The sequence below is a fragment of the Notolabrus celidotus genome, chromosome 7, assembly GCF_009762535.1.
Source record: "Notolabrus celidotus isolate fNotCel1 chromosome 7, fNotCel1.pri, whole genome shotgun sequence".
NCBI lineage: Eukaryota > Metazoa > Chordata > Actinopteri > Labriformes > Labridae > Notolabrus > Notolabrus celidotus.
In genome coordinates, this window is record NC_048278.1 from 35,909,720 (window position 1) to 35,920,862 (window position 11,143).

The window sequence follows — 11,143 nt, forward strand, 5'->3', positions numbered from 1 at the left end:
AATATCTTCGAAATTGCCGAATTAGAAAAAAATTCACCCCCCTCGCAGTGAGAGGACGTCGAGAAATTAGCTATTCAGACTACACTCATCTTTTGCACCGGGCTGTAAACATGTTTATTAATGCTGCAAAGATCGTCTTTTCCCCATTCACGTGTATGTGACTTCCGGTACTCCCGGAGCCAGCCTCAAGTGGATCCTCGATGAACTGCAGCTTTTAACACTTCCGCATTGGACTCATATTTTTAGACAGGAGGTTGCCGCTTGATTTAAAGTTTATGCTCCAAAAAACATTTTTGAAATCAGATTTTGGTCTGCCTGAAAAACACTCTTTTTCAGCCCTGCCCAGAACAGGCTGTTTTCTGTGTCTGTGCCTTTAAAGGAGAATGAGCTCTCTGACCACGCCCCCTCAGGAAGTGGGTGTGGCCTCGGCTCTCCAGCACGTTGATCTAATGTTTACATGTTGGCTGCTCACAGACCCGCGTTACTTCAACCCTCTGAATCTGATCCAGAATCTGATCCTGACGGAGAGGCGCCTGCAGCAGGACCTTTCTGAACCATTGGTCACAGATTTAGTGTTTCTTGTTGTTTTATTTGTCAGTATGTCGACGTGTGTCTTGGTACACAGCTAAGAACATGTAGCTATGTGGCTATGCTAACTAGCGCTAGCACTTATCAATGATAAATACAAATCATCCACTAGATCTTCAAATCTGCAGATGTGGGGAGTAAAACCGACCTTTGTGTTTATTAAGACAGCCTACAACTAGCATGCCTCCCTCCTAAGCTCCTTGTTAGCACACATGTGTGCAGGGAATGAAAAACGGAGGAGGGGTTGAGTTGCATTTCATACAGTCTATGGGCTGAACAAGCTCCGAGCTCTGACTTCCTGTTACAGACCGGATGGCGTTGCGACGTATGAAAAACACTGAAAACTGAAACGGCTCGTTTCAGCACACATTTACAGAAAGGTGGAGAAATCAGAACAGGGGCAGAATGGATTCTTTTCATTTTCGGGGGGTTTGTAGACAGGGACACATATTTCAGGTAGAGAACCATTAAAAAGTCCATTTTGCATGATATGTCACCTTTAAAAGCTAAATGCATCATTCAAAAACACAGTGGATTGTTGTTTTCCATCACAGTGGCAGCAGGAAGCAGGAAGACACTGCGGTGGCTCAACTACGGTGTGCCAAAAGGGACAAAATTGCACCTAATTAAAAAATATTAACATAGTAATTTCAGACCTTGATTGCACCGCACTTTACACTTTAATCAATTTAAGTTCATTCTTTTTATTTATCTGTTTTTTGTTGTTCTTATTTTTACCTTTCATATTTATGTATCTATTTTTTGTACTTTCATTTATGGGATTTTCTTTTTTGTTCTCTTCTTTTGTGATTTATTCTGCTGGACAAACTGCATTTCAACACCATCTCTGCATTACTTTCAGAATTGCTTCCTGCAGCATACGGACTGGAAAAGTTTCCATATTGGCCCAACATACAGGCTGACACCAACATCTTGCTCTTGATACTGTAAATCATTAAATCACTGTCCTTAAACATAACTAAGCCATAGATGCATCCAATTCAACCGCTCTACCATATAAACTACTTTTAGAAAGCTTCAACATTTTCAGTTTGTGGGTCAGAAAGGAGATAAGATTGTGACCCTTTTTTCTCCACTCCTGTTTGATAATGGAGAGGACCAAAATGTGGAAGCTTTGTACAAGTAGGGGATGAAAGTAGAGCTGTTGTGTTGGGTTGCATTCGATTGCACATGTGGAACTAATGTTGTGCCTGATTGGTGTTTATCTGTGGGGTTGTGGATGTTTGGTGGGACTTAACAAGAAGAGGCCGCTCTTCACAAAGCAGCAGAATTAATCATAAATATCAGACGTAAACATACTTGTGTTAACCCTGACATGTTCTCTGTTTTAGAGCCTAACATGCACAGAGGATGGAAAAGCAAGAGGGTCGATATTGTCTCATAATCAGCTCATAGTTCAGCTGCTGATAAACTCTCACTGTGATGCCACTTTGGCCACAAACTTTGCCATCTTGGGTGTCCCTGGAGTATAAATGTCTAAGTTGCTTATCATTTACTTGCAAAGCTGCTGGTTTAAATCCATTCTGTTCATCTAATAAAGGTGGAAATGCATCAAAACGTCATCATCAAGCAACAAACTAAGCTTTCAAACACACGGTTAATTCGATCTTGAAGTTTTCTACTCTCCAAACCAAAGAAACACTGACGTGAGGCCGAGTAACATCAAAGTGTTCCAGGTTCAAGCAGCCTCAGACCGACCTGTCCGGACTATTACAGCTTTTTCCACTGCTTTCCTGTAGGACGGCCACAGGCCGCCCATATATGGTCAGTAGTAATTAGAGCGGGAGAGTCATTTCCTCTCCCTTCTGGTTGCATGGTGCTTAAGCCTTCATAATGCTGACATCAGCACTCAGCTCCGACTACAACTGGAGCCCCGACACACACACACGCACGGACACACACTCTCTTTTTCTGACACACACACAAACACACAGGTTTGAGCTAAACAGTGTATTCAAGGTGCATCTTTAACCAATAAGATGCATGCAGCGTCCATTGCTCGTGCCAGTTCACCTGTAGAAGGAGGGTCAGATCCTTCTTGGTAGAGCATGCAACACAGCTCCTGGTTCAGGTTCTCGTAACATCCCGCATTGACTGCTGCAACTCCTTACTGGCAGGCCTCCTTGCATGCACCATCAAACCTCTGCAGGTGATCCAGAACATAGTCTGGTCTACAACAGACCTAAAACGGCACGTCACGGCACTGTTGAGTCCTCTCCACTTGATTCCAGTTGCCCCAAACCCAACTTCCTGCTTACCAAACAGGGATGAGAACAGCTCCTGGCTAGCATCCCTCATCCAGGTCTACACTTCCTCTCACCGGCTACGCTCTGCCAAAGAAAGGTGCCTGATGCTCCCATCACAACAGGGCCCTGGGTCACTGGCCAGACTCTTCTCCTCTGTTGTCCCCCAGTGGTGGAGTAAGTTACCAAGCTACACCTGACCTACAGAGTCCCTTTCTACTTCTGAGAAAGTTTCAGACCTCTGCACAACGCTGCACTAGATTGCAATTTATGGAAGTCTTAAAGGTTTGCTCCTTACAGTTCAAGTTAATATAAATCGTACGTGTTACTTTCTACTCTTCAAACGGTATTTAAGAGAGCCGTTAACCTTCAGTCTTCGTCATTGCCTCGCCTTCTTTGACCCGGCTGTCATCGACCATGATACAGTCGTCAGATAAAAGCTCCGGTCTCTGCCTCTCTGTGAACATCAGGAGAAAACATCTCCTACTATCAGTGCTGAAGACGACGGCGATGGCTAAGATGATGCTTCTCTACACCCTGTCCCCTCTCCTCCTTTCTTTAGACTCTTATTCGTGTTTTACTCACTCTCAGGTGAACATCTCTTAGAATAAAAAGACCAAATTAAATTCTAACATTGCATCTTAATCATCATCATGATAGTGTGCTGGTGTCATTGTCAGCGTCTTCTCTCACTCTCTCAAAAGGCAGCTTTATCATTGCCGGCAGTGAGAGTGTGTTCCTCCACGAACTCATCCTTACACAAACACTTAACATTTCTCATTTGTTCTCATTTAACAGCTTTAAATTTAAACATTGGGATTGTATGTGATGGAAAAACACACTAAATAGTCTATCATGAAGAAAGGGAAAGAAGGATTGGTCACAAATAAAATATGTAAAGCTTTGAGTGCTTCGCTCTGCAACCACTAACTTAGACTGTCTTTACGTTCGCTTCTGCATCCAACATGTCTGCTTCTGGATTCTTCAAATCATACAGTAAAATTCACGAGTGAGTCCAGTATTCGGCTGCAGGAACTTCCTCAAGAAACAATGGACTTTCAGAGGATCTCAGCGCCTCTCCACCGCAGGGACCAGGGATCTAAACTCAGGCCTGGAGACTTAATTGTATCCTGACTCTGGGAGGAGCACCTTCCAGAAGCACTGGGACTTTGAGGTGGTGCATGTGGCTTCATAAATGTCTAGATAAAGCTGCCTTTCCAATTATATAACAAGGACTCTGAGTTCCAGGGTCTACTTCTGAGGGGATTAAAGTGCTCCTCCAGTCAGCTGTTGTCTGCGTTTCCACCAGCGTCTAAAGCCCTGTAACCGCTGCCTTATAATAAAGTATTTTGTATGATGCAATAACTCAAACGCTAAGTAGATTCAGGAACCTTTCTAAACCTGGTACTGTATGTGGACTCTGGTGCCTCCGGTGAAAACGTAACCTGTACCAAGTGCCGGGTAAAAGTATCCGGCTGCAGAAACGCAGCTTAATCAGGTCTCAACATCTCAGAGGACGTGCAAAAACTGGACCGGAGGAAACTTTAAGTGGACTCTCTGGAACTTTTGATGGCAAATGTGTCTCTAAAATCCAAATTCTAACACTTTAAAATGTTGGAAAAGTCCAAGAGATTCATGCATGGCACATTACAATCATTGCAAAAAAAACAACACAGCATGTCACACTCTTTAAAAGCACATCATGAAGTATTTCACAACACTGCGAGAAAGGAAAGCAGAAGCAAGAGAAAACACACAGCCACCAGCACTCTCATCCTGCATGTGTTGTCCACTTCCACACCAAACCCTCCACACCACACCAGGCCACACCTCACACCAAGCACTCCTGCAAACACACCACAAGCTCTCGGTACCTTGTGTCAGCCTGCTCGCTCTCTGGTTATCAAAGGATATGGCCATTCGGTGATCTTTTTGGCGTACTTCCTCACAAAGTTGTCTTCACTGAAGAGGAAGAGGGAGCGGTTGACCGTTAGGCAGCTCTGCCGGACGGGTATAGGGTTGTACAGGGCCATGGTCCGGGCTCTCTGGGCCATCGACTGCTTGTACATCCGCTGCGCCCCGGGGGGCCCCCCTTGCCTACTGCCGCCGCGGCCGGGCCCCCCTTGTCCGCCGGCACCCCCGCCACCACCGCCACCACCACCTCCTCCTCCTCCTCCGTACCTGTTGGGTACCTCGTCTCCAAAACGCGCCATTCTGCAGACACCAAACGCCAGAGGTTAGGAAGGAGCCGGGGGGGAACCTCAGAGTGACACCTCCACATGCCACCACCCCATCAGCCTCGGCTCCAAACACACATACAGAATGGAGATGGGTTTTCTCTGTCTCTCACTCTCTCTGTTTTTTCCTCCCCTCCTGCTATCTAACTGTGTCTCCTTCCCAGATCTTCAGCGCCGAGAAGATACCTCCATTTGTGAGTGGAGAGAGGAGGGAGGGAGGGAGGGAGGGAAGTAGGAGGAGGTATAGAGAGGAAGAGAAGAGGGGAGGGAGATGAGGGGAGAGGAAAAAAAGCGCACGGTGTCTCTGAACGTGTGTTTGGAATATGAATGGGAAATAAACCGATGTGTTTATGTCATTTCTGGCGAATCAGTTCTCTGACAGGAAGGAAAAAAACAAGTGCTCTCGCTGGAAGGTGAGGAAAACTGCCAAAAACGTGAATCTGTCAGAGCATCAGCGTTTTCTCTCGGTCGAAAAAAAGGCAAGGCATCCTGTTTTTTCTCTCTTTCTTTGGTGGGGAAAAACCTCTCCAAGAGGGAGCTCGTTCTTGCATCTCAATAAGAAACCCAATCGATTACCTAAAGCACATGCAAGAAGGATGCATAGCTGTGCGTTTACAGAAGTATTGCAATCATCTCTTCTTTCTATAAGTAGGCTACAGCTGGAGACTGCGTCTTTTTTCCCCTCTCTACTGCCTAGTAGTGCATCTTGACAGGATCTGCAGTTGTCTTTTTTTTTTCACCCTCCCCAGGTCCCTTTTTTTTTTTCCTGGCAGATAAAAATAGAAAAAGATAAGAGTAGAATCTTTAATAATTCATTTTTTCTTGTGCCATATATCTGCAATGTTTGCTGTAGCAGGGCAGAAATCCCTGCTCCTGTTCCTCCTGCTCCTGGTTCTGCTGCTGCCACCTCTCACTGCCACCACGCCACTCGGGTTACACTCAAACGCCAACCAAGGGGGGCTTCCCCAAAATCCGAGCCTGGTGACATTTGTTGATATTTGGTGATGGACGGTGCAGCATCCCCCCCTTCCTCTTCCCTCCTCCTCCTCCTCCCCCCTCCTCCTCAACAAGGCGTCGCTCACTGATTTTGGGCGTGATTGCGCGCACTTGGAGACGAGGGAAAAAAAAAAAACACACACACACTAGTCTTCAATCTAACAATTTGTATCTACCCCTCTGACTCTCCCTCCCCCTCCTATAGGGAACAAAAACTGATGAGTCGATGAAGTTAAATGAAAAAAAAGAATATGTCCACAACAATCATCTATAATCCAAGCTTTGGAAAGCAAGAATCCTGTGCGAGTAGGATCCGGAGGAGCAGAAAAAGACCACTGGGGGAGGCAGCAGCATCATCACCATCATCAATTCTTGTTGGGAAAATAGAACAGCAGCGGTGTGAGTGTGTAGTAGAAGCTGCTTGCATCTTCTCCTCCACCAGCGGGCAGACACCGTGCACCATCCCCACCCAGCAGCATCACCCCCCCAAAGGCTCCCCGATCCAGAGAGAGGCGGCCAGCCCCGCAGAGCTATACAGCAAGTCCAGCGTCTCCTCTCTCTCTCTCTCTTTTTTTTTACTAGCCCTCCCTTTCCCTTCCTCTCTCTCTGTTTTTTTTCTTCTTCTTTTTTCCTGCTTCGACCCCCCAGGGGGACCTAAAGCCAACACGGTCCTGAGGAGGCTGTGTGTGTATTCCCGTGGAGATCAGTCCTCGGATTGGAAAAAGCGAACCCGACGAGCAGAGCGCCTTTTCCCCGGCTCTGCTGCCTTCAGTCAGCCGTCGGGGTTGAGCCGCGCATTCAGCATCTGATCAGTCTGACGGGAACACCGAGCGCCGCGCGCAGATCCGTGGCCAAGCCTTGCAGCGCACGACGCACGGGCGCCTCCCCGGTGCCTCCCCCACTCCCAACCCACTCCCCATAGCGCACGACGGGAGATGTATGGGGCACCAGGAGCAGCTCCACTGACTCTGAATAAAACTCTCTGGTTCAGGGGGGTCCAAACTTTTTTTCAAAGGAGGGCCACATTTGATGTTGTTTTTATTAATCCCTGGGGATTAATAAAGTACTACTTTAACCCACCGAGCTCCACAGAAGGCTTGGAGGAAGGTGGTGTGTGTATGGAAGGAAGGAGAGGGGGGTGGATTGCACTAGTATGCATGGTGAATCAAAGAGTTCTCCCTCAGGTCGTCAGGTTTGTCACTGAGTCACAGTAAGAAGCACAATGTATCTTGTTACGTCTCATATGAAGGCAGTGAGCGTACAACAGAAATAACAACATGTGAAGACACAGAAACACTCGAGACTCTACCTGGTTTCCGAGGTTACAGTTATTATTATTTTATTTATGTATTTATTTATATATTTGGTCCCATCCATCATCCACAACATCTGCACCCAGTGACTGTTCCTGGTCTTAATCCTGCAACAGGACCCAAAGTTTCTCTGAGCGTCTTATATTTCATTTCCCTGAAAGTTTGAGTGAAATTCAAGCAGTTATTGGAGAATACATTGTGCGTCTGTTTGAGACGTGAAAGGATGTGACAGAGCGTGGCTAATTGACGCATTTGGAATAAAAACGAGCTGCTGAAAGGGACAAAGTTGGCCCAAAATGGGATGTTAGGGGCCACTTTTGTCTCCTGAGGATTCAAGAGATTCTTCAAGTTAAAAGTGACACCAGAGTTAGTGTTTATTGAAGAGCGTGTAAAGATGCTTTTTATTTATTTTATTTTAATTATTTTTTTACATTCATTTGTAATTATTTTTTTAATTTAAAAAAATAAATACATTTTATTTTATTTAATTTTTACATTCATTTTTAATTTATTTTTTAAATTGTTTTTAATTTTTGATTTAATTTTATTTTGACATTCATTTTGTATTTATTTTTATTTATTTTTATTTTATTATTTTTTTACATTCATTTTTATTTTATTTTTTAGTTAAAAAAATAAATACATTTAATTTTATTTAATTTTTATATTCATTTTAAATTTATTTTTGAAATTGGTTTTAATTTTTGATTTAATTTAATTTAATTTTAACATTCATTTTTTAATTTATTTATTTATTTTTTTTATTACACAAAATTATAATACAACAACACAACTCTGACTGGACAAGGTCTAAACAAACAAACAAATATACATACAAACAAATACACTTAATTTATTTTTTAATTAATTTTTAGTTAATTTTTTTATGAAATTTAAACATATTTTTTATTATTATTATATACTATGTATATACAGTTGTGCTCATAAGTTTACATACCCTTGCAGAATTTGGGATTTTTTTTGGCCATTTTTCAGAGAATATAAATGATAAGAGAAAAACTTTTTTTTCACTCATGGTTAGTGGTTGGGTGAAGCAAAATTTTTATCAATCAGCTGTGTTTACTCTTTTTATATCATAAAGACAACAGAAACTACCCAAGAAACCATACATTCTGCCAGGGTATGTAAACTTATGAGCACAACTGTATATATGTATTTTTTCTTTTTTAATTAATTAATTAATTTGTTATTTTTAAGTTATATTTCTGGGCATTCTCGCCTTTATTAGGACAGCTGAAGAGAGAGAGACCCAGAGACCTCTGCGATGAGGACCTTGCTATTATTCTCAATCTGACAGTATAGACAGTTATGTTATCCAGGTAGCTTGAATCCTACATAAGAGAAACCACTTCATGATCAGGAAGAGCATGTGACTTTGATTCTTTTAGGATGTCCAGATGGGTTTTATAAGTTGATGCATTCTGTGGACATTCCTCAGCTGATGAATGTATGACCAGAAAGCTGCTGCCAGTAAAGTAAGTTGGACAAACATTTCATGTGCTCAGCCAGGAGGAGAGAGTTTGGAGTGCCGTGTTTGTTTGTTTTTTCAGGGCGTACTGTTATTTTGAGGACACTTTGAACGAGGGTTTTATCTCCCTTCATTCCCTCAGCTCTCCTCCAAGCCGTCTGTCAGTCTGGCTCTGGCATCTGAGTCGTCTTTGATGCAATTCAGCAAGCTGTTTGCCTGGGCTAAACCGAGCAAGCTGTCACCTCTCCAGAACAGGGAAATGAAGGTGCGGGCGGAGGCGCAGAGGAAGGGATGGAGGGGGTAGGAAACCCTTAAAATAACACAGTGGACAGCAAATCCCATTAAAATCATCTTTAGGGTATTTTTGTTCACTTTACATAATGAAAATAAGGACAGCTGATTTAAAGGACAGTACTGCGGCGCTGTCCTTGGTCCTGAAACAGTTACTGACTCCACTCCAAGGCCTTGTGGCGCTGTCCAAAGTGCTGAAACAAGTGTAGAGAGCTCTGAGCACCACCTGCACGCCTTTGGAAGTGACTACCTTCGTCGTGCATCAGGGTGGGTTTACTGAGTGTACCTCGCCATCTGTTAAACGCCGAGAAGTGTTTGAGAGTTCTGCTCGCTGTTTGTCTCTCCCACCAACTACTTTGGCAGAGAACCACCCGTCATTCAGAGGTCTGATTCCTGTTCTGTGGAGAACTTGAAGAAGGCCATATGGTGGGCTTTGGGACGGATCTGAAGGCAAACTGTGGTAGACTATGTAGAAGTCAATAAAGTGTCACAAAACTTCATAAAAGAGGGAATAACCTGCTGGTGTCCGGTGTGTGATGCAACAACAGGGACGAGCCAACACATGTGGTCTTATATTCTCTCCTTATGTCGCCTTCCTGTTAACCAGGGGAGCTAGATATGAGTAAATAATACAGAATGAGTATAAACATTAAAGTTTGGTTCCTAAATCTGCAGGAAACATTATTTATCTGATTTTAATAAACCAGGAATCACTTCAGATTTAAGCCCTGAGTTTTTCTAGATAAATGAATCAATCAAGCTTTATTAATAGAGCAACTTTCATGCAAATCAAATGCAATTCAAAGTGCAGGATTAAAAAAAAAAAAAAAAAAAAGTCTAATATATAATGACTTAAAAAAATGGGTTTGGAAGTACAGACTAATGCACACTATTTATGTTTTATCTTTTAATTACTTATTTATTTACTAACTATTTCCTTTTTTTAAATTATATAAATATAATTATTATATATATATATATTTCATAAATACATATTTATTTATAAAATGTATTATAACTATTTCCTTTTTTTAAAATTATATACATATTTAATAAATATATATTTATAATTAAAATAAAAGGAAATAGTTAATGAATAAATAAATAAATAAATGAAAGATAAAACATAAAAAGTTAAGACAATATGAAAGTTAAAGATACTATTGTAACATAAATAAAAGCACTCAAATAAAAAAATTAAATTAGTAATTAAATAATACAAAAATGAAGAGCTAAAATTAAATTAAAAAATACAATATTCAAATTAATACAAAATAATTAAATTATATAAAGTTTAAAAATCTGACTTAAAAGCCCGACTAAATAGATAGGTCTTAATTTACTTTTAAAATTCTCAAATACAATAAAATATATTAATATAACACGTCCTCCAAAAAATACTAATTCAGCATGTTAAAAATAGATAGAGAAGAGCTAGAAAAATCAAGTCACACATGGAAGTTAGTTCAAAAACTGTTGAAAAATACAAACTGTGGGCACCTGGTAGAGCATCCACCAGGTGAGGCAAAGATCCTGTCAGCTGTTTGTGACAGATATGACAGGGTTTCACTAAGTATGCCTCTCTAATTAAAAAGGTACACTGCCAAGGTCTGCTTGTGTTGAGGTTTTCAGTAGCATCTAGTAAAAAGTGTAAAAATAAGCAGCAGCATTAAGATAAGGTGCCCACAGTCTTGAAAACACAACCTCTGGAAGTGTTGACCTCAATGCTACATTAAGGTTTTATTTCTCTAACAAAACCAACGCTAACCTCAGATCATTTGAAGATCACTTTCCCTCTCACAGAGAGAAACATTTGATGTTTGCATGAATCGACAGATCATGTCACGAATAAAAAAAACTTCACTCATGGAGAGATTTTGGTGAGTAATGTTCACTTAGTCAGAAAAACAAGGTGAATCAGGTTTGACAATGGGCACGGCTAAAGTTACTGTCAGCGCCTAAATA

General features: G+C 41.8%; 1 protein-coding gene across 1 annotated transcript; it reads right to left on the reverse strand.

The window, feature by feature from the left end:
* Window positions 1–4,732: 4,732 nt before the first annotated feature.
* On the reverse strand, window positions 4,733–5,065 carry LOC117815595 (voltage-dependent P/Q-type calcium channel subunit alpha-1A-like). The gene has a single exon (XM_034687403.1). The coding sequence runs from the start codon at window positions 5,063–5,065 to the stop codon at window positions 4,733–4,735; it is 333 nt and encodes a 110-aa protein (XP_034543294.1).
* Between the last annotated feature and the right edge of the window lie 6,078 nt (window positions 5,066–11,143).